Source organism: Wasmannia auropunctata, unplaced genomic scaffold (genome assembly GCF_000956235.1).
Source record: "Wasmannia auropunctata unplaced genomic scaffold, wasmannia.A_1.0 LD336041.1, whole genome shotgun sequence".
NCBI classification, from domain to species: Eukaryota; Metazoa; Arthropoda; class Insecta; order Hymenoptera; family Formicidae; genus Wasmannia; species Wasmannia auropunctata.
In genome coordinates this window covers 246,519-271,937 of record NW_012026849.1, presented here as the reverse complement: position 1 = coordinate 271,937, position 25,419 = coordinate 246,519, and the positions used below count along the sequence as shown (strand labels likewise).

At 38.2% G+C, this 25,419-nt stretch overlaps 1 protein-coding gene and 1 long non-coding RNA gene across 2 annotated transcripts in view; one reads left to right on the top strand and one right to left on the bottom strand.

Moving 5' to 3' along the window:
* LOC105451882 overlaps positions 1-1,685 on the bottom strand; it is a 38,756-nt gene extending 37,071 nt beyond the window's left edge. The window contains exon 1 of the mRNA XM_011692596.1: positions 1,560-1,685. Coding sequence (XP_011690898.1) covers positions 1,560-1,685 — 126 coding nt within the window. The remainder of the gene's footprint in view (positions 1-1,559) is intronic.
* A 13,216-nt stretch (positions 1,686-14,901) lies between these two features.
* On the top strand, positions 14,902-25,201 carry LOC105451880. The gene is made up of 3 exons (XR_974640.1): positions 14,902-15,149; positions 24,227-24,286; positions 24,484-25,201. It is a non-coding gene; the product is annotated as an uncharacterized LOC105451880 (long non-coding RNA).
* Positions 25,202-25,419: the final 218 nt, after the last annotated feature.

Below are 25,419 nucleotides of genomic sequence, written 5' to 3'. Positions count from 1 at the left end.
AAACCCAAGCCGTAAGTTTTTCAACTGTCAAGTGATGGTCCGGCGGGCTGTCTATCGAGGCAAGTGTTAAACGGCGCTTCGCGTGCAATTCCCGACCGTCGTAAAACGCGAACCGCGTCAATTCACGCTTCTCAAGCAATTCAATTTCCCCGGTCGATGGTAAAAATCACTAGCGGCAATCGCTCTAGCACTAAATTGCTTATCGATGCACGATGACGGCAATTAAGCATCCAATAAAGTGTCACATCGTTATGAAGGGTACTTACGGTCAGCGAGCGTAACGTACATCATAATATCGCTTATTGCAACAGATCCGGCGATTGCTCCAAGATGTGTTTATATCTGCCTTTAGATTCCACTCCACTGACAGGCCGCGCAAATGCGTTGAATAAAACATCAACGCGATTGTATATACGTGTATGCGACGGAGAAATTTGCAATCGCTACCGCGATTATGTAAAAGAAAATGTATACGGCGGAAGAAAAGGTCTTTCCCTTTGCAATCTCCTCTCCCGCGTTTTATAAGCTTATATTTATAAAAAGTATAAATAACTTGCGTATCTTTCGATGCGATGAATTATGAATAGAACAATCATCCGCGGCAGAGGCAATGCAATTTTTAGCCTCACCTTATTTAATATGATGCTTTACTCATTTTGTAATATAATGAAGAGACAACAATGGATGACACGTGTCGGATTGAATTATTATCTACGTTGACGTCTATCAACGTCAATGTTACCCAAGAATAACGCGGTACGCGGAACAAAATGGAAAGGATAAAAGCAAAAGGTGTACGAAAAAAAAATCCGCGATCCAGGAGATAGGCAACCACGTCACGTTCATTCATCCCCGCGTTATGCAAGAGGCTCTCTTATACCCAGTAATTAACCTATCCGCGTGCACTTTCCCTATTTTGACACGCCAGCATACGATTCATATATACACTCCTCCTCACTCGCTCCTTCTCAGTTGTTGTAAACATCTGTAAAATGTGATCAATTCGTTCTCTGCGAACAAAAACTAACTCTAATGCGCCACAATATTGACTTTCCCTCCGTACACTTGCCGCACAAGTGTGTTCTGTATCTGATAAATTGTACCACATTCTCGTTACGTAAAAGCGTTTTTCCCCCCTACGCAAATGATACGTTTCGAAAAAAAAAAAAAAAATGAGACCATCGATGGCCTTTCCTTTGTTCGAGAACGTAAGAGGAGAGCTATATTCAGACTTAAGACGTGCTGCAAGTAGCAATTAGACTACACGGAGAAATGCGATACCAGAGAAGAAAGCTCTCCTTAAGAATCCGCACACACAACTCCGCCACAATGGCTGTATCTAATGACCAACCGCGGATGAGGTTCCACGATTCCAACCTCGGTCTTGTGTCCCGTTACGTAAAACGCCGCGGCGCGCCGGCCGCCGTATAAGAGCGTCCCGCATCGGACACGCTCTCTCGCGCATCTCGCGCACCGCGCGACTCCAGCAAATGTAAATCGAGCGATTCGCGCAGTTCCCCGGGCGAGTGCAGGATTTCGAGATGGACATATATATATACCTTGCCGGAGGTGGGCGAGCCGGACGTCGGGCTCAGGCCCTGCTGCAGATGATACATCTTGGGGGTGAGCATAGCTGGAGGTGCGCCGAGGCTACCCGGGGCGACAGCCACGCTCGTCATGGTCATTTCCCGCGATGGTAGCAGACCTCAGTGTCCTCGCAGCACCAACAGTCCGCGTCCCACGCGCAATCTCGCATTCTCAGGTCGTGGCGAATCTGTAACGGAAAAAATTGTCTCCTTTCAGTGGGCTGATAATTATCCTACAATTAGTAAACGGAGAGAACTTCCTTTTAAAATTTACCCTGAAAATTTTGTTAATCGTGGGATACAACATATAGTATTTCGACAAATTTTACTGTGCACTACAATAAATTTGTTGTAGTATATATTTTAAAAAATAGTGAAAATCATATAAAATTCATCGAAATACTATACTCTCTAAATTTTCTGGAGTGAATCTCACTCCAAATGCACTCGGCCACTTAAGTGACAGTATTTTCACTCTTTTGGAGAGAAATTCACTCCAAAAAATGTAGAGTATGTTATCCTATGATTAACATAATTTTCAGGGTAAATTTTAAAATAAAATTCTCTCCTGTCACGTCTCTTAATATCGGCTTTTAATCAAAAACATTTAATTCAAACTAGGAACATTCAAACAAACTTTTCAATTCAACAAGAAGTTTAACAGAATGTAAAGCGCACCGTTGTTTTATAATATTTTAATAAATAGTTTATATAATTAATATTACTTTTTTTTAGTTGATATTTGTAGAAAATATTATCTCAAATATTACAAAATAAAATCTCTATTCTATGTCTAACTGTACTTGCGTCTCATAAAGAGGTTCTAAGCTGTATTTAAGGTACGATGCTGATTGAATTGAAATCTCTATAGCGAAATCTACAAGCGGCGGAATGATGAGTTCGGGTTTTGACGGTAGCAAAACTGCATTTCCTTGCATAATCATCGCGATAAATTACGGCACCTGACAATAGTACCGTGCAATTTCTCTCGCCAGGAGATCACGATTGCGCAATTTTCGTCGCGCCAGACGAGATATTCGGTCGGTCGGACCTAGAAAGCGTCCAGGAAATGTTAATTCGCCGGGGAGTTACGGGCCTCCTCGATGTTACGTGCAACGAGTACAGACGAAATATATCTTGCTGATTCTATGCTTGGCTAAACACTCGTATAACATTTGATAGTTGACATTTATTTTCGACATGCGGTCAATACATTTCCGCCAAAGCCAATACTCGTAACGAGATTTCGTTCACGATTTCGTCACTCGGTAACTTTATTTCAAAATTGCGGCAATCTGCATAGTTGTTACTTTTTAGCTTACTCTGTGCTCTTAAATTACAAATTCTTATTTTTAATTTACTATTTTATTTCAGAAATTATTATAAACTTTCATTCGCAATGGTTATATGCAAACTTCATATGCTTTATGTATTAGGTGTAGTAGAAAGTTCTTTGTTCTAAGTTTTGCATCAATCAGAGCATCATTTCAAATTGAAATATTTTCACGCTTTTTTGCGATTTTAAAGTTAATATTAATAGTACAAAAAGCCTCATGATGGGGGTAGCCATTACCTAAAAAATCAATACTGTTATTCAGTTGTTAATAATGGCGATAATTAAGAGTATATTCGATATTCCATTTACTTATTGTTAGCATTTCATCTAAAAAAATGCTGCTAAGCTGCCAAAATGATTTGTACTGCATATGGTAATAATGCTGTAAGTCACGTACAACATGTAAAAATTGGTATAAAAAAATTTCGCGACGGAAATTTTGATTTGAAAAACCAATCACGTTCTGAATGAACTGCAAGCATTATTGAAGAAAAATACAACGCAAATTTAAAAAAAATTTGCTGGAAACAGCTGAGATCTTTTTGTACGTTATTAAAATAAAGATTGAATTTTGTAAAAAAAAGCAAAGAACTTTCTACTACATCTAATACTTCATATACTTGTATAAAGCGCAGTTTGATTTAGCGATGTATTGTAGACATCGCGATTACGCAGATCTTAGCGATGATGTGAACTAACATGGGAACACACGGAAGTGTCTCCCTCCGATTTAAATAAGTTTTGAACATGTTAAAATACAGACAAAAATAAAGTATCCATTATTTTTATACGTGCTGAGTCACACATTAAGGGGGTGATATCCAGCCTTGAAAAAAATTGTTTTTTTCTTTCTGAATAAATATCATGTAAACCATCAAATTCGTGACGATCGTGGCGCGAGGAGCTGCGCGATAGCTTTATGTGCTATAAAGATCCAGGTTCAAATCCACCCAGAATAATAAAACTCTGAAATCGATTTTAACCGATTCGGAAGCGATCGCCGCCTCTCGGAAGGCAACGGTAAACCACCGATTTATAGTATATAACCTATATACTGTAAATATTATTACTCTATTGCGAAGATAAAATTGCATAGTAGATTCGGCTAAATATTTGATTTTAACAGCAAATGTTTTTTTTGTAACACCTACATTTTAATAACTAATAAATTGAACTTCGACAGCAACGACATTAGCTGTCCCTATTTTAATGACACATCTTAGCTGCCATAGCTATATTTCAGCTTCATTGGCTAATCCTTTTTCTGCGTGCATGCTTTTTATGAGTAAGAATAATAGGACTAAGAAAGAAACCATCAAAGATATAAAAAAAAGTTTGAAACAAAAGTTTTACGACTTCAGTGCTTTACAAAGGGGCATTTTAATTAAAAAAAAAAAGAAATCATTTTTCACCCCTCCACAAAATGCGCCATTGTAAAGCGCAATTGAGGTTGTAACCGTAAAACTTTTGTTTAAAACCTTTTTTTATACCTTTGACGATTTACATGATATTTATTCAGAAAGAAAAAAACTGATTTTTTTTCAAAGCTGGATATCATCCCCTTAAAGTGTGACTCAGCACGTATAAGAAATTGTTAGTATCTTATTTTTATCTGTATTTTAACGTATTCAAAGCTCATTAAAATCGGAGAGGGACACTTCCGTGTGTTTCCTTGTACGTAAATTTAGAACGTAACGAAAGCTACAAGCAGAACTTTATAAGAGATTCGTGTGGGAGCGTGACAACAATATCGGACGATCTGAATTACGCTTGTATCTAAATAATTTTTAACCGCGTCAAACTTAATTGTTGCTACCTTCCAGCAACAAGTACAGATTCTATTCTAGTGAATTTTATAAATAATGTATTAAGCAATTATATTTCTCGTATATGATAAACAGAGCACATCACGTTAGTTAAAGACTCGCTTAAGGTGAACAGAATCCATACTTAAAAATGGGAAGTCAGAAAAAAATAAATGCATCACGTGAATCTCACTGGATCACGAATCTACATATATGTATCGTTTGTTGGACGAAGGAAAATTGTAAATATAAGATAAACCGTTCAACGGTCTGTGACTAACAGTCGATGCAAACGAGACCCACAAATTAATTCCACAAACGAGGGAACGCAATGTACGAGTGACGCGGTAGCATTTAATTAACAGAGCGAGCGACTATCAAATAAATGGAGCAGATAACTGTTCGGAGAGGAAGAAACGATCGCGATAAACGACAAATTGTCATCAATCGTGCCATCAAATGCTGCATTTAACGGTAAATATAGCCGACCAGGCGAATTTCGAGAAGCGATCTTCGTTTAACTTTTATATGATTACATATTTAAAATCCTTAATTAAACAAAAATACAAGTGCAAGTACAGATTCCCATTCGAAGTTACAGTCACGTTGTAGCATCGCTTATTCCGGTCGACTATCGTCCCGTGCACATCTGCACCGATGGCCACCGACCGTATTTTAATTTACGTTACGGCTCGGATTTGTGAAATTCGCTACAGTTCGCGGAATCCGTTGTTTCCCCACGCGCGTGCGGCCCTGCACGCACTGCATTCATATATACGCACGGAGCTCAAATAAAGATGTCTGCAGCGAAGCCACCGACCGAGCCGACGCGTTATACGACCGTGGAATGCATTCCCGAGATTCTTGCTCGTCGATGCACCACCGGCTGTCCGTGATGTATGAGTAAACACACACGTCAGGTAATAACGAGACGGACGTAATAGCACCGACTATGTCGGAGCTATTTTTGCGCGACGTCGCGAAGAAACCGCGAGGTACCCATTAAATTTAGAAGGCGAGATCAATCGCGTGAGGTAGGCATCGATTTATGCACACAATACAATTTATATGACACAATTGAATATACAGTCAGTGGTACAAGAGCGTATTATTCATAATTTTTGTTAATAGATGTCGTATGAGTAAAATTTTTATATGTTAATATTTGCAATATATATTAGGCTAAAATGCTTTGAAAGTTAGATTTTAATTCGGTTTAGTTATTGTGTTATAACTGGATAAAACACAGTAAATACAGGGTACATAAAATGGCATTTTTATACAAAACACTGATTTTCACAATCTCTTCATGTTAACGCGATTGAAAATGTATGGATTGCTATAAAAATCTAGATACACTCCAAATCCAAGTGTATAAATCTGTAGTCACTTTTTACGCATTTATACGCGTGTTATATTTTTACATATTTTATTTGTGTTTTACACAATTAAATGCATATTTTTATACGTTTAATTTTACAATAATATGTGTAAACGTGTAAAAAATATGCATTGAACTGTGTGAAACACAGATAAAATGTGTAAAAATTTAGACTTATACACTTGGATTTACAATGTAAAAAAAAGCGTGTCTTCACTCTGAAGAAATTATTGTATCAATTACGTTCGATTTAGAAGTCATGCAGTTTCCGAAACTTTTACAAAAATTGTAAAAATGCCTCGATATTTTCAAGTCTTAATCGACAACGGAGGGAACTAGATGACGTATTAAATATAAATGCATCGAAGAGTATATAACATACTTCAAAATCATATAATTATTTTTCAAAAATCTTTTCTTTCTCAAGAGAATAACACTTGTGCCACTGACTGTAAGTTTGAAGCACGCATGATGGACGATAACACAGATGATAATTAGATTTTTTTTTATTGAATTCTCTTGTATTTCTAACATTTTCTTTCTTACATTTCTATGCATGATGTTTAAGTATAGGCATGCGATATGTTTCCCACACGCGGGAACACAAATGACCGTATTACTCGAGCTGCACGAATGCGAATCGCGTTTCATGAATTGCAAAACTGAAAATGAACAAAGAGGAGCAGCGCCGACTCCATAACGGGGAGTGCGCGACTCGCCGAAAGACAATGATCGGCCATTCGCTTTCGTAATGATACGGTACGTCTAAGATCTAACGCCGGGGCGACCGAGAGAGATAGCCGAAGGGGAGTCGACATTGCAAAACGAACTAAATAACAATACCGGGCTATCATCAGGGCCTCGAAATCGCCGTCAATACTTTCCATCTGTCGCGCCCCCCTCGTCTACGGAAAATAAACTAGTCCATAATTGTAGCCCATAATTACGCGTTGCAGAGCATAAGTGATCCGAATCACGCTATCCTTCTAATACTGAATGTAAACAGCGATTCGACAAATGCAGCGTGCGACGACAAAGTTAGAAGCATCGTTTTTCTACCTATAATAATTAAGTATTTTAAAGAATCCAGAACCATGAAACAACCTTTTCTCATCGAAATGAGTTTTACAGTGTCATTTTAATTGTAAAATTACGTAATATCGGAAATTAAAGAAAGTAATTAGAGCTTGGTCGATTTAATTTTTTGATTAATCGACAAAATATTTATTCGAAAAATTAGAAAGCTCGAGGAAGTGAATTATTACTGTTAAACTTTCGCTAGGAATAAATTGCATCTAAATTCCTCGAAAGGTCTGCCATCAATGAGAGATTTGAAATGATAGCGGAACATCCTGTGTGTACGTGCCTGGTAATGACGTTGCGATCGTGCGTCACAAGTAATCAGCGACAGGACGGCGATGATGGTGATGTAATCCACCGTAAAACCGAAAGACCGCGCATTTCCTCGGTCGTGTAAGCGGGGCCGGTGAGCCGAGGCACGTGTATTCGCACGGTGTGCACAGCTCGTTGTACATCGCCGATAAATCGCCGCGGTGAAAAGTAATAGTCGAGGAAATCGCGCATAACGGACAATTATGTCGTTACCGTACGGCAATCAGGAGGCGGCGGCGGCGGCGGCGCAGCGACGCGCGGGTCTAGCCAAAACGCCGTGCGAAATCTTACGAGAGTTTATGTAAGGACGTTACTTATATGAGATGACGTTTTTCCGTCAAATTCTTGAACGCGATCTTGGGATACGGTCAAGATAATGCTACAAATGATTTGAAGCATATTCTGATTGGTCAATTTGTATACACAGTGTCGAAAGATCTAAAAATTTTGCTAAAAACAGATCTGAAAATAATTTTTTGTTGAATTATCAAAATAATTTGAAATGTTAAAACTGATAAGCATTGCTATAAAACGTTTTGATATTCTAGCAAGTAGCAATTATTTTGACTTTCGCACAAAATTATTTTGATTATTGAACAAAAATTATTTTTAGATCTGGATTCAACAAAATTGTTCTTTCCGTGTAAAATTCTTTGTTCTGATTGGTCAATCAAATGCTTTAAAGCATTTATTTGTAGGATCAAATTGACCGCACCCTTGAACGCGTAAATTTTCGACGCATAGATGCAAATCTCGAAGCGACTGACAGAGGCACAGAGCTGTGCCGATTCTCAGACTACGGATAGCGAGAAGACAATGCAAATACAAATTGATAAAATTTACTGTGATTTTAGTTAGATCATTATAACATAATTTATCTTGATAATAACGATGAGATGTGAAGGCAGATGTCCTAGAACTGTGAAAAACACGCCGTTATTTACATATAACGATGAAGATTTTCTTCCGTCGAATACAAAAATTCGCACGGTCACGGATTCTTATTGCAGATAATCCTTTAGTTACCCATGTCGTACGATCGTCTTTTAGCCTTGTCGTATATGCGCGCTAATTATGTTCTCTCGCGGAGTAATCATCGACGCGAATTACAGAGGGATAAAAACGTGTCAACCTTTCATCCGATAATGCCAGCTTATACCTGTACGTAACGTAAAATATCGCGAAAGAAACATCGTTTATCATTTACGTTGAAGTTAAAATAGAAAATCACAGCCCATGATTGAGAGATATACGATATTACTATTTTGTGCATCCTTCTCATTATCTCTCTCTTACCTTCACTTACCTAATAATTTAAAAATGCTAATGTAATTTTAATTTAAATAAAGAAAAATTTTTTTAATTCTCAACAACTTTAATTTAATTTTAACTTTTAAAACAGATTATTTTAATTTAACATTAAATTTCTTTAAACCTTTTTTTAGGAGAAAGAATCTATAACAAAATCACAGATTATTTATTCACGTGTCCATAAAAGAAGCAAAAATTGATATTACTCTAAAGCAGTATAAGGCACTCCGTGCAGAACTTATAATTACAGGAGAGATCGAGGGAAATGATTTTGTCCTTCGCCACTTTCCTTCACCACGAGCAAGATCCACGGATTACGAAAGTCCGACCGAAGTCTCCGCACGACTCATCTTCCGGAAGAAAATACGCGCGACATGCGGCATGCCGTTAATGTAGGTTAACACACGCACACATACACACATACCTCTCGAAGGACAACGTGAACGCATACTCCGAGTACTGTTAATCCGCACCGACTGGCACTCATCGTCACGCAGCGTCGCGGCGTACAATGATTTTTATTTAAATAATGTCGCATCGCAGCCAATGTTGGATGCCTGTGTGTAGTGTATGCGATAAGGAATTGTCATGTACTATGATGTATTAAAAACATTAGACGTAGATTTAAATTTGTTGCGACTCTAAATTGTGATATAAATCATTTGTATTAAATTCTTTATAAATAAATTTGTTTATTATTTCGAACATAATAGACTCCGCAGATCGTTTAGCTTGCGTCTAAATCCAATTTTAACGTTTTCCCGAAGTAATTAATTATTCAGAAGCAAAGAAACGTGACAAATTTTACGCAAAAAAAATTAAGTAATAAATAAAATTGCTACTATAATCGATACAAAAAAATATATAATTATAAAAATATATATGTTTTTAAACATAAAACGACTAATCGAGGTAATTGTGACAGTGGAACGAATGTGAAATCGCAATGTTTTCTACCGACAGAATTAATAGTCCTATATGTTTTAAAAATATATTTTATAACTTAAATAAATAATTATTTTAACTAGATAGCATCTTAATTTTCAGAATATTTAAACTGCCATCTTATAATTTGAGCAAATAAGTAATAGAAAGTAACCGTTGCTTTTTATTTGATTAATACCACATGCTTTAAAGCGAAAATGTATGTATAACGGCTGCAACACATTTCTTTCCTTCTACTTTCAACTAGAATAACTTACTATATCAATACATCAGTTTACGTTTTCTACATATATATTTTTTCTTTATCATGTCGTTTCCTACGAAAAATATACGTAAACTATATAATTTTGTACCATATCTGTTAATATCTGTCAATATAAAATATTAATAATATAAAACATTAACATATCTGTTATTATAAAATAATAAAATAATGCAACATATTATATATATATACATATTTCATCTTTCATCTTTCCAGCTTGCTCTGCTTTGATGCTGATATCTTTGCTCGTCGATCTCTTTTTTTTTCATGAAGAGGATATTTTCTACGGAATATATGTATATTCTATGCATACATATGTCATTTTATATATATATATGTATATATATATATACATATATAAAAAAAAAGAGATCGATGAGCAAAGATATCAGCATCAAAAGCAGAGCAAGCTGGAAAGATGAAAGCCAACATGAAGGTCGAGACACATTAACTTTCCCATGGACCGTGACCGTCGCCGAGTGACGGTCCAATGGCTAATTGACTATCAAATAGAAAATTATTCAGGACTCAAGAAAATCTCGACAGCTAATTAACCGTCGTACATCGTCCGCCGCTCGTCTCAGTCTCGCCGAAACCATCAAAATATACCACCAGTGTGTTTTACAAACTTTGTTTTCACAAATGCCAGCGAAGTCGAATCATCTCGATAGGTGATGGTTAGGTCGAGGCGATAACGGTTCTCGAGAGGAACGGTTATCGACGCCGCGCGCAGAACGGAACGCGAGATCGACGCGAGAGTGGCAAACGCGGATGGAAAAGGCCGGTGAGAGACAACGCGGCCGGCGGATGACCGCTCTCGACAGGTTCGTCGAAAGCCGCGGTAACGGATCACCTCCCGCGAGAAGGGATATCTCGCAGGGCGAGAAGGCGATTCCCCGGGGGCGAAGTTTCGGGGGACGCGAAGCGTGAAATTGCCGCGATCGGCACGCGTACGTCGAACGACACGAAAGCGAATAATGGGAGCCCTCTTTTCTCTCTCTCTCTCTCTCTCTCTCTCTCTCGCCATGACTATACGAATCGTCGCAGATTTATCTCGCTCAAGTCGCGCCTCGGTGCTTCCCGCGGCGCGGCGGAGATATTGCGGCACAGCATCCTCCGTTGCCAGTCGATGCACCGGTGATCTTCGGCAACGGTGCGTAACTCCGGTCGGCGCGGTGTTGCGAAGGAAATTTGGAAAACAAGATATCAACGGTCCATCTACCTTGACATGTAAAATTAATTTCATACGCATAAGTTTCGTAAGATCGTACAGGTATAATCCGTTTAGATCTCTCCATGTGACGGCCTATCAATGTGTTCGAATCAAATTTCTTCACGGATCTTTCCTCTTTCGTTTAAATATGTATTGCTTTACAGTGCATTAAATACAAATTATATACAGATTACGTAAAAATGTATGTTATATAAAAATCCGAATATATAGCTACAAGGAAATTTGGAACCAGATATTGACTGTCTTCCTTGACATGCAAAATTAATTTCGTATGCATAAGTATTTCTCGAAATCGTATACAGATATCTGTTTAGATCTCTCGACGACTATATCAATTTGTTTAAATCAAGTTTCTTCGCAACGTAGATCTCTTCTTTTCGTTTGAACATTATTTCATAACGTATTAAATATAAATTGTATAAGTCATGTAAAAATTGAATATAAGTTACATAAATCCGAATAGTTACAAAATAATTACGCAAGCCTGTTAAAGAAAGAACTTCTTTTTTTCTTCGTTATAAGTATTCTTTAAACATTCGGTGAAGAAGTCGGTGAAAAAAAAAATGAACGGACGCATCCGCGATTTGTAGCAGCAATATTTGCGGCATTATGAAAGAAATAGCAACTTATCAAAGAAAATGTTATCGTAACAGCGCGTTTACAAACAAAACACACACACACACACAAACACGACACTGTTTACGGTAGCGAATGACGGTGCAACGATAAATCAACAGAGGATGCAACATTTATAAAGCGACGTATGCGTGCAACATCACCGGCGTTCTGTATTTCGAAAAGATAGTTGGGAAAGTGCGAATCCCGATGAACAGCGCGATACGCGATCTATCCTCCGACAAGTTGGCGCGACCACTCGATTGAGACGGTAACGCGCGGCGGCGGCGGCGGCGGCGGCGGGTTGCGAAAGGCGCGAGAACAGCGTAAATGAAATAATGCACCGCGCGGAATCGGCCGCGGAATAGAATGAATGGACGGTATAAATATAACATGTTACTTGGCCGCGGCGCGCGAGAAACGTAAGAAGAAATCGTAGGGCGACGGAGGCGGAGATCTGGGGGGCTCTCCGAAGCGTGAAATTGGCACGTATCGGAACGCGTTAGAATACATATACGGAACAAGTGATCGGCGGAAAGCACGGCGAGAGAGATCTTCAAGGCAGCCTCGGATCCGCGGTATTCGAAAGGTCCTGAGCACTTTTATTTTCAAATATCACAGAAATAAACAGGAATGAACGTTCGACAGTTTTAAAGCTTTCAAGCTTGGGAAGATAGAAATTGAAATCTCGACGACTGTATTTCGGTCACATAATTCCTTTCTCTCAAAACTTATCCCATTATTTTATATATCCTATCATTTTCTCTTCCTTTTACTTGTCTATTTTCTACAAAAATTCTATCCCTCACTGTCCCTTTCTCTTCCTTTTTCTCTCCTTTGAAATTCCTTTCGTTGTTAAAATTACATCGTGCGTTACATAAATATTAACTGCGGTTCTTAATGAAGAATCCTGTGACAGTGAAGGCTAGAATTGCGATAATGAAAAGGGAGAGGAACGAACACGGGCTGCGTCTTCCGCGTGACGGCGAACAAGGACGCTCGTCGCGGAGAAACGCGAGAACACACAACGCGAATCCTCCCCTGATGGCTGTGCGCTGTCGCGCTGCTGCTCGCGCAGCAGTGGAAATAAGAGAGGAGCGGAGAAGGATTTATTTGCCGGGCCCGCTGCGGTTGCGAAAGTATCGCGAATTACGCGTTATAATTACGAGCGCTGATTGCATTTCTGATTGGCCGCCGCGCGGAGCGCACGGCGAATCTCCTAACGTCGTGTAATGACAAACGATTAGCCCACCGAGCGTGCGCTATTAAGGTAATGGACGAGCAATTTGTTGTTGTATAACACGGGATACTGATTTTTAAGGAAAAAAATTAGATAGTATAATTGATTATAGACTTTCCTATTTATTTGAAAACATCGCATATGCAAATGTAGAATCTTAACGATTTATTGTTATAGCATTTAATTAAAAATCGTTGCACCACGAAATACTATCGTTTCCGTATTGATTTTTATCATTTATAATTTGTTTTTAAATCACATATTTATAATCGTAAACATTAAAATTTTTAGTATAATAATATTAGAAAGTATATGTAATATATCTATATATCCTCAGATAAATTATCTTATATTACGTACTTTAGTTACTTATAGTTGTCTTCAGTATTGGATCAAAAAATTATCTCCTTAATTGGAACATCAATTGGGATCAACGCAATTATTAATGCGCAAGAGGCCACTGCAGAAGAGCTCAGTAGGTAACGGAACAATCCTCGACAAGACTGACCCAGTATTAGTCCGATGGATGAATAGGAAAGCAAAATCGAGTAAAACGAATGGACACGGATTCCAGCGGAAGTGGGCTTGGCGCGGGAGAACAAGGGCCGGATGCACAAAGCAAGATTGACTTTCGACGAGACGCAAAAATGGAAATAAAATGAAATTTTATGATGTCCCGAGGACCAGTCCGAGCCCCACTGCGCTGACCTACTTGCGATACTTTATCGTGGGCCCCCAATCACTTTCATACCGAGCAACTCGTCTTAGAACCTAGGTCAGTGAGTGTTCCTGGCGACCCTTTTTTATGACTGCAGAACTCAACTTTTCCTTCCGTAATCCGAGACGTCTAAGATTGATTTAATCACAAGATTGTACACGAAAGTGCAATAAATAGCTTCAAGTTGGTACTTTCACGACATTAATTAATGTTACTCTCAATTATTGCAAAGAATTACAAACTTATTTTTTTTCAAATATTTCAATACATTCTATTTAATTAAATTATGTTTAATTTAGAATTCGGCTAAATTAATTTAATTGTGACTAGAATCAAGCATATTCTGATAGAAATCATAATTAATGAACTCTTATACACGGAAACTTATATTTCCACGCAAACTTATGGAAGCAAAATTAGAATTTGAATTGTTTTTCGATACATCCAAATAGGATATATCGCACCCAAAAAAAAAATAATTTTAATATTAATGGAATCCGCTAAATCTTAGAGGATTTTATTCTTGTACATGGCCTCAAGAGAAATCCTCTGAAATTAAGAGGAAAATATTCTGTGCACAATATTCTAATAGTTAGAATAACTTCGTATTGCATTTACAGTACAAGTCTTGTACTGTAAATCTATATTTATAATTCACATTATTTATACTGTAGTTTTTCAGTATTTGCAATGAATAACGGAACACAGCCTTACTGTCTGTTTTCGCAAATGCAGCGCAACACTTCAATCAATTGTCACGGCAGAACGCAGCGATACACATTGCTTTTCGTGTTACTCGTATCGCACACAAGAGGACATTTCCGCTTGAAATAAACATATTCCTCTTAATACAAGAGCAAAACCGAAAAATAATATCTAATAGATTTTAGATGAACAGTTCACTTTATTGGAAGAGGAATACTCTTTCTGTAAAAGTTTTCGCTTAGAATATGGGATTAGAGGAAATTTCACTTTATAACTAGAATATTTTTTTGGGGTGCGTTAAATTTGGATGTCTATTCGATCCGAATCTCGATTTCACTCCCGAGGAGCATACATTTAGATTTCGCAAAGATTCGGCGAGATGGACGTCTCGTGTGTTACAGCTCGAGTATTCGAGACAATCGAAGATCGGAAAACAATCAGCGGACGATAGCCCTGATGATTCAGGAAACGTCCGCCCCGAAGCAACTTTTTCGCCGTTTTCGCCACAGCCGCCATTCCCCTGTCCCGTCTATTTTCAGGAGTTTATCGAAGCAAGACATCTCGCAATGCTCAGAAATATATGACAACCTACACCGAGCGACATGCATAATCGACCGTGCGTATCGTTCTTGCGTTCAAATTAAATAATATTAACAATACCTATACACTTATAGAAATGACAGACCGGACTCTCTCATCGTTAATCATGTGAAATAACGCTATCAATAATTGATGCATCGTTGAGCAACGGTGATTACCGTTATAATAGTCTCGAATAATATTCGCAACGCCGCAGTGTACATAATCCGGGCGTTTTTCTAACTCATTACGTCAGGCGCGAAATTAGTGAAAAGTCACTTGTGCCACAATCATACTTCGAGATCTGATGTATTCGTACTTGGCTGTTTACCGTTAAACACGATCGCCTGATTATATCTTCTATTTTGTACCATATAATAACCGTCTGAGAATCAGACGACCGCTAAATACAGGAAGCGGAAGTGACCCTAATACGCGGTGAGATCGCTTTTAGGTCAGCTATGCGGCGGCATCTTAAAAAAAAAAAAAAATGTTGGACAAATCCTGTCACCTCCAGCGGCCGGTGTCTAGCACGCGTGAGGTCGCGCGAATGTAAAAAATCGAGATGCGTTAATAACGCACCTTGACGCGGGACGTTGCTTATTCCGAGAAGAGCCGGTCGTCGCGTCGTCGCGGTCGCGTTTATGTCTCGCTCCTCGGAAGAATGCAGTTTATAGGTCGTACATTACGTACCTCGTGTTACGTGCGAGCGGTTGGTCGTTGTTGAGCACGCGTGTACGGGGGAAGGGGGGGGGCGAGCGCTCGCGAGAGTCGCGGACTAAACCGAATAAAATACAATTTATTGCGCGCCGGTGATATACCGCCGCCGTGAGTAATTACTTAGCCGACGCAACCGCGCGCGAGATGACTTCTCGACTGTAAGCCGGTATTGGCGCGGAATATCCTCTGCTGAAATTAATCCGCCGCTAATGACCGGTTACGGCAATGTGCAAGGTCGCCGGACGATTAACCTTTTCGATACCACTTTGCTGGCATGCAGAAATTGTAAAGCATTCATATCGGCATAAGTTATTACACTCTACTTTTTTATGCTACATATAAGATTCAGTCTAGTAATAATTACTTAGTAATTACCAATATCTGATGGTAATTATTTATACTGTATTATACGGACGTATCCTGTTTTGGAACCGTTATCACACTTTAAATATTTTTTTGTATTATATAAGATTTAGCGTAGGAATAATTACTAGTATCGATGCTCCAGTAGTAATTAATCTTGTGTGGTACAAAAAAAATATTTAAAGTGTGATAACGGTTCCAAAACCGGGATATGTCCGTACAATGATTCCTAATAAAACGTTACTTTTTTTTCTACTTCCGATAGTATTTTTAAAATACTTCTTGAAAGATATGTATCTCAACGATATAGCGAAAAGATTAAGAGAACATACAATCATATAAATTAAGCATCAAATCTAAAATAACACACTGCCGGAAGTTCAATATTCTTCAATTTTTGCGCGATCATATATTATATATTTTGGCACGTAATTTTTATATTTATTGTATGATATTCAATAATTTTTAAGAGTTTAATTTCCGCGCAGTGCCCAGGCTCACGTGCGATCGCAACATAAATCAAACAAAATGTCAGTGCATATACTTCCGGCAAGAGTGTCAGATCAAATCCTGAAATCTTTGCTAGCGTGCCTTTCTAGACGAGACCTCCATCCTCGCTTTATCCCCCGTCAAGGTTGAACTGATTAACAGTCAAACACCACTCGCGATCAGCTCTTCTAGCGAGACCCTTATATTACGAGAAAATTCGAAGGCCTTATTCGGGCTATGTTTATATCATACGGCGACGCGCGACGGTCGGTCTTGCTCGAGTGACCGCCTTATGGCGAGGAAATTCTTGGGCCTTATTTAGCTCGTATTTACCATACATGTGGCACGATTCTGTTCTCCTCTCCCACCCCCTCTGCCTTTTACCTTATCTCGCGACGTTCAAGTAAGGAAATGAACGAACGAGTTTCCTGACTCGTGAAACCCGAATCGCTCTCGCACGCATCTGAAAGTCAGATGTCCTAGGTGTCTTTGTGTTTTCTTCATCCGTGTGACATTAGACTAATCAGACATTTCTGAACGTATCTCTTCTTGAGATTCCTTCGGACGCCTCCACGAGATATCTATTGAAATACACGTATGTCCTGATTCTATATATATGGAATTTATTAGAATCATCGTTGTTAATGTCTATTTTCCAATTTTACGTAATTCGTTTTATCATTATTATTTATGCGAAAAAAATATAATTTCTAATTGATGCGAGAAAGAGAGAAAAAAAAGAATGAGAGATTTGATGACAATAATTTTGACAACATAAAATTTAAAAAAAAAGTGAATAATCTAGGTTCTCTTTCTCTATTGTCCTAGTCGCACGAAAAAATACAGTCGCCCTGTGTGACATCCAGGTGTAGCCTGTCTACACGATGTAGGTAGACGGCTTTCCTCGCTCCATGAAAGTGGCCTCTCTTCAGCGATTCATTACGTACGGCACGCGTAAACATTCCTCGCAAGCAGTCTTGAGGTCTCCCTCTCCCTTCTTCCCTTCCTCTCTCTCTCTCTCTCTCTCTCTCTCTCTCTCTCTCTCTCTCTCTCTCTCCTCTTTCATCTCCTTCGTCCCTGTTCTTCCAACCATTCTTCTTCGTCCATCTTCATGACCCTTGACTTTGGACCGTCAAAGATATTTTCGTAACACTTGCATGGGATCGTGCAAGGCTTTTACACGCACGTCCATTAAGTATTCAGTTAATAATTCATTTCCGAGACGTATTTATTAATTGTTCTCGGATATGATTAATGTTTTACGCACGAATAGCACGAATTAATAAAACGTCAACAAAAATTTATATATTACCTCATCGAATAAAATTCTATATAACTCTGGATATTTAGACTCTCCCCATAGTTCATGCTTGCACACGCACGATTCAACTTGGACCGTTCGTATTTTTACGGAAAATAAAAAAATTTCAAAAAATGTAACATTACAAAATCATTAGCGAATTAATAAACAGCAATCAAATGATTCGAAAGTATATTTTCTCCCGCCGACATAATCGGAGTGATAGTAGCGCCTCTCGCGTAGCCCAGACTCGAGAATGCGTTCAGGTGAGTGGGACGCCTATTTTGAAAGAAGCGACGGTGATCCGCGGCGGTGACAGTGTATATTAAAATGCCATGCGAGCGCGTTCCAGATCGATTCTCGAGCTCTCGCTCTATTCTGCTGCTGGCGACGGAACGGCGCGGCGCGGCGGGCCGGGCCCTGCGCGTGATCGGTACGCGAGATCGAAGGCACGCCGCGTGCATGCATTCGTATTTAATGTCATGCAAACACCATGCAAATTACTACGGAATCCAATCTCTTTTTTCGATACCCCCGCGCGCGTATCGAACTACGCTCCCAGACCTAACATATATGCGTGAACGCATGGAATGTTGTCGACGATATCTGACGTCTTTCCCTCTTGTAACGCACGCACGCGATCGCCGGCACAAAAATTCGCGAAAGCGAATGGGGCTGCTTATAAGAGAAACGCAAAGCACAACAGTTCTAAGCAATTAAGTTTGAAAAAAAAAATTGTTTAAAATACTGAGCCTGTTAGACTATTTTTTTTTTAAATACATTTTCATCTGGATTATAATATTGGGGCGCGAGATGAAAGCTGCAGTTTTGAGGCTGTAATATCCTAACAGCGCGAGATACTAAAAATTGACTCGTCTAAATAGGCCTTTACGCTCGAAAAGACTTACGTTTCGTGATATTCCTCGCATGAGAAAGTAAAACTATTTGAGGTAACTTATCTTGGTAAATCGACCGCTCTACCTTCTTCGTTTCGTATCGGCGAGTTGCGTTTTTCCACGACCCAGTTAGCTATCGGTTAAGGTTTTGGATCAATTAATTATTGCGTGCCCAAAGAGACGTATCGCCGTCACGCTCTCGCGTTGATGCCGATATTACCGTCGTGGCAGGCGAATCGAGGGCCGATTTCGATAGGAATTCATCGCGCGTATCGGCGCTGCATATTGCGGCGCGGCATCATCCGAGTAACACGCATCGCGTAAAGTGATACTTGCTTTCGTGCGATTCGTAAACGTTCAGTACACCGTGTCGCATAATTTATAAATACGGTATACCGACACCGAAGACACTTGAATATTTAATGTACCACCGCGCGACAAAGTACACTTTCACTTATAGAGAGTTGCGGTTCTCTTGCGGGAGAGTAATCGGGCTATATCTATATATACAATTTATATGTGTTTACGATTGAAACAACTAAATTATATTGTTATCTCGCAAATTGAAGATGTCATGGTGAAAATAAGTGGTGCTTCGGAAATTAATCACCCAATATTGAAGTAATACAATACACGCAGAAAAAGGATTAGCTAATGAAGCTAAAATATAGCTATGGCAGCTAAGATGTGTCGTTAAAATAGAGACAGCTAATGTCATTGCTGCCGAAGTTCAATTTATTAGTTATTAAAATGTAAGTGCTACAGCAAAAAATATTTGCTGCTCAAATGATATTTAGCCGAATCTACTATGCAAATTTATCTTCGCAATAGAGTAATAATATTTGCAGTATATAGCTTATATACTGCAAAATACACTGAGAGAAAAATATTTTGAATTTATGACTATAATTGCATGGTAAAAAAATTATGGTAAGGAGCACTATTTTTGTAATTATTATTACTGTAATGTTAGTAATAATAACCTTATATGTATAGTTCTACCAAATATGAAAAAATTTTACTATAAATTGTAATAATTTAAAATATTAATATAGTAAAATATCAAGAAATACATGTGACAAATAAAATAAATATTTTGATGTAGTAAATGCAACTGCAATTGTAATAAGTATAACTATTTTCTTAACATTTGCTTACTATTTATATTGTAATAACTAAAAAATAAGTAAATAAAAAATAATAATATCAATCACAATGTATAACCATAATGGATTGTTAAAGCAGCTATAATGGTTAAATTGATTATAATTTTATAGTTGTTCCCGAAATTCACTATAAATTATAATTAAATTATGGTTATTCTAATTTTTTTTTATATTTTTTTCTTTATATTTTTCTCTCGGTGTATAAATGCTAAATGCGAGCTGTAGATGTGCATATGGCAGTGCCACATTGCAAAAACAATTACAAATCAAATTTTCGCGCGTAGTCATAAACTTAGCTTTGATGTGTGCAAAATGTGTGCATGATAAGACATTTAGATACGCATCTTTTTAGCTGCCTGTACTAATATATACGCTTTTAATTTCAATTAATAAATTTTTTTGTCACAGTGAATATTTTTTATCTGTAGCCAGAACTTAGCAATGACACTAATTGGCGGTAGCTCTTATAGCTAAGTTTGAGCTCAGCTATTGAAATTTAATTACTATTATTAAGTCATTTTTTTGCGTGTAATAATCAGTGAAAAAAGAATTTTTTCTACGTTTGTTATATAAATACAGATAATTAAGAAATATTATATATAAAATCGCACACGTGATAAATGTGTGTGTGTGTGTAATATTAATATTATTAATAAATTCAAGTGGACAATAATACTAACGAATATAATCGAATTATTGCAAACATCTTTCAATTCCACGATCCAATGTGACGAGAAACATAATGAAAGTCTGAAGTATGTAAACCAGCCTTCGAAATCCGACGTCCGCGTCGTTGCGAAAATGGCCTTGATGCGAGAGAGTCACCCACGCACAGATGTATTGTTACTAAATAACTTTAACAGATAGATGTGACACAAGCAAAATCTTCAAATCCTTTATTATCTATTACCCAAAATAGCAATCTAAGAGTATATCTACGTATTTTATAAAACTGTACACGTATAATATCAAAATTATAAAATTAATATTAGAATGGAGAGAAATTTCGTAAAATATAGTATATTATATTTTCATTTTATGTCAAGAAATTTTTGAAAAATCTGTTATGAATTATAGTTATCTGTCTACATTATAATATGCTATGTTCTATTTTCTATTTCAATTAAGATATCGCGTTCCTTTATTAAGAACATTGTCTAATAAGCAACATTTACTCTGATACATCACGGAAATAATTAATTTAAAGAGAAATAAGAAAAAAATGAATATATATTGCAAGGTATAGACGGAAGAAGCGATTAAGATTCAATTTATCTAGATTCAAGGATATCGAGTCATATTATGTATGTATATCAACTAGAACGTAAATATCTATTAAAAGTATCAATAACCGTTGGGGATATTTGTTAACCGTATCCTCTTATCGCTCGCACATCACTCTTTTACGTATTTTATTGACACGCACTTGTGTATCGAGCACGTTTATACGCACTTGCCAGACGTAAAGAAAGCAGGCAATTTGCTCGCGCTCCGAGATAAGAGATCTACCAAATAAATAATCACGATCAGGAACGCGCAAGTGAGCTCATAATGTGCCGTCTTGGGGCAGGGAAGTCGCTGTCGTCTTCGTTAAAGCGCCTTTCCTCTCACGTAGGTATATACATGCGTACGCGCGAACGCGCGTATCGGCTTGCTCTTATAACAAATTGGTGCCGCCCTCGGTAATGGTTTTGCCGTCGTTCGATCAGGCCGACGTTCACGCTCCGTTTACTGCAGGTCACCACGGAGGACCATATACTTAGATGTATCAGTTTCTCGTAGGTCGTAATCGTGATACGTGCAGGCTTCCGTTTTCATTAAACATTCAATTCACTTCTTCAATCCTTTACAGGGAAAAATTAATAATGGGAAATTTTAATTCCCCCCCCCCCCTTTTGATTAACAAGTAATTACCGTTCGTGAGAAAAAGGCCTTGAGTAGTGTCAAATATTTAATTAAGCCTATTAAATGTTATGCTGGCAATTACGTTTACATGCACATTATACCTAAATGATCAATTACAATTTGAAATTTCACGTCTAAACAATATTTAATTTTCCTCCTCCATAAGTCTAAATTTAAATATTAGATTGTAAGCGAAGGCGCATCTCTCTAAATCAAATTGAACATCTGTCTCCTTGCTTTGAGATAAAGAAATTTGGATAAAAATATCATAATAATATAATTTTGTTTGAGATCGTGTCTTTTAGTTCATTGAATTTTTTATGCTATTTTTGAAATTTTAAAAGTAAATGTAATTTATAGACAGGTATTTTTAATATCAATGCAACTATATATTGCAACAATTTCGAAAATTTGTTGCTGTTAATTAAAAGCAACATTTGCGTGATATTAATACTAAAAGTGAATGTATATCACTCGCCTTTAAGCCCGTATGCTCTTACATCTCTAGGAATAACATTGAATAAAATTCCATCGCCTGCTTTTACTGAGCTTTTACGCGTCGTCATGAGGAACTTCGATCTCGTATACGAGGATCAGACGTTCAATTTAATTCGCCACCGGTATGCACTAGCTTGCAATCTCGCGCTTAATATACACTACGTCATCTCGAGAGATCTCCACTGACGTATACCGTGTATTAACGAGGGGAGCCCGATAAATTCTAAACGCGCCAGGATATACGGCGGTCGAAACGATATCACAGCGTAGAATATTCTCGGCCGTAATTACCGTTAATTGATACCGCGCACGGTTTTCTAATAATTAAAACGAACGACGGGATGTAAAAAGTTATCGGCGAACGCGCCCGCGTTTCCCTGAAATCACCAATACGTTGAAATATCTCCAACACGCCCCAATACGATCGTAAATAAGCACGTTCTTCCGTTATCGCGTAATAATGGATACGTTTAATCGTCATAAGAGGTTAATTAGAATATACCGCGCGATAAAATTTCCCGTTTTTAACCCTCAGCGGTATCTCATTTGAGCGTCCAGTTTTTCCGTTGCGCCGAGATCGCGGCGAGACAAATCGCCATTTTGAAAGATAACTACGCGGAATTGGGCAACGTCCGACTCGAGATAATTAAGGCTTGCCATAAGAGGCAGGCTCTATTACGATGCAGACAAGGTCTGGCGCCGCAGCAATAACAATGGCATAAACTAGCGTATAAAAGCAAAACGGAGAATGATAGACTTAGACCAGAGAATAGAATCGTAAGCGTGTGTATATATACGAGATATATATATATATATATACATATATAAAATTATGTACATTACGTTCCCGCAATTGCATATAATCGAGGTCACTTAAATGGAAGTTTTTGTATATTTATGAAAATGATTTCTATACGTATACACTACGTGCAGAATTTCAAATATTACAACAGAAATGTATTTAAAATATTACGACAGAAAATTCATCTTTCCTGACAACTTTATATATTCCTTCTTATAAATTTTAAGAGAAAAAAATTACATGTGATGTGAACGAGAAAGAGAGAAAAAAAGGATAAAGATTAAGAGATAAAAATTATACAGTTGTCAGCAATATTTCAACAATTTTAAGATAGATACACTTTAGAATACTGTATATGCACACATTCCGTGCATTATGCAAATCAGATTCTTTTCTGAACATTTTTTAAAACGTATCTCGAATACTGTCTTCTCCGGAAGGCCAAAGAATCCTCATGAAAGTATTAAGTTACACGGCTCGCGCGCACGAGAACGAAGACTGAGTTTTGCTGCCAGTCAATTATTAAATGGGTAGCTTAGCCGTATCGTACGTAACGCTGCACCTAGTAATCGGGAAAACGAAGACAATGGCCGCCACGCCGTGCCGCAGATAAGGTTAACAGCCTCCATCGCGACACTGCATAAATGTCTCCTACACGCGGCAGTACACCGACCATGCAGCGACGTATGGTATGACTGATGCACATGTGGAAAGAACACGTCCGGTTCGATGCGAGATAACGTCCGTGACGGTAACGAGAAAGGCCGTGTACGATCCCTCCTAAATCTTTTCTGCTTAGAAAAATTAATAAACATTTATTTTATTGCTTATTTTTTCGTGCCACCATAAAAAAATTTTTAACGTTAAAATTTTATTAAATGAAAATGTATATACAGAGGAAAATTACAATTATTACATAATCTTTTCTATAAATATATATGTTTTCTTTAAAAACCTACTTCTCTCTCTTTACAGTTGTGCAGTAAAACTGTAAAAGGAACATTTCAAGTGTATAAAATCAGGTAGACACTGGCGGTATGTATATATTAGGTTTATTTATTTCGAATTAGATTTCGCTGCCATTTTGCCAAGGTATTGGCTGGTACTATTCTATTTTTAACTAGATTATCATTCATTTACATATGTTATTCTAAACACACAGATTAGATAGATATGCCTATAATGTCACTTGACATGGAATTCTTATCAAATAAACTCATTCACATTCACAGTTTAATCCGGGATGGGTCGGATGGAATGGCGAGTGATCAATCTAGGCGTGTTCAACACGCGACGCGACATTGCCAATCAGGCATTGAAGTCTCCTCTTTTCTCGCGACGTCGCGACGCGCGACCAGTAACGGTGGCTGATGTACGACAACAAACGGTGCGCGTGAGGGAAGGAGAACGAGTTTTAGCCGACTTGGAAAAGCGGTGGAAGCGAGATGGAGCGCTTCCTCCTCTTGATAGCGAGTCGATTCGAACCGGTCGCACCGCCATTTTCTCCAAGTTTTTGCCGGCGCGGTCAACGGTTCGCACGGCACGAACTCGCGGCCAACCAGGTCACTCCTCATTCTTCTCAAGTTTGTCGTAAGCCCAGCCGGTGACGTCGCAACGACGCGACGAAGAAATGTTACAACGCAAGTTTCAACTGGCCGAACGTTCCGGTATGCGACTTGATGCACCGCGGCGGGAATTCACCCGAGTGTTCCATGGCGATAGGAATTCGTTAATCAAACGAGGTGACCAGACCATTCGATTAACGGACAACTTATATTATTAGCTCGCGAAGAAAGGCGGCGAAATACTACACAGAAACGACGATTATCATCGTTTGTTTGCGCTTATCAAATAATATTTTGCGTAAAATGTGACTGCAGCAAAATCAAATGCCTATATCTATAGAAATGCCTGTCTAAAAATAAAACATCCGTCCCCCACCCCCCACCCCCCTTCTCCCGCCTTCCCATTAGCTATCCTCAATTTAACTACGTACTTTTAAATAAAGAGTTAAATAATGTCAACGATCCACTTCCTCTGCGCCACTTCATTCTCCTCAAGTATAGTCATTGCCGCAGAGCAAACGTGTCCGCTCGTCGCTTCGCGGCAAGTGCTAAAACGCCCGTTGTGTCCCTAAGACGGCTTGTGTTTCCGAGAACCGACGTTCC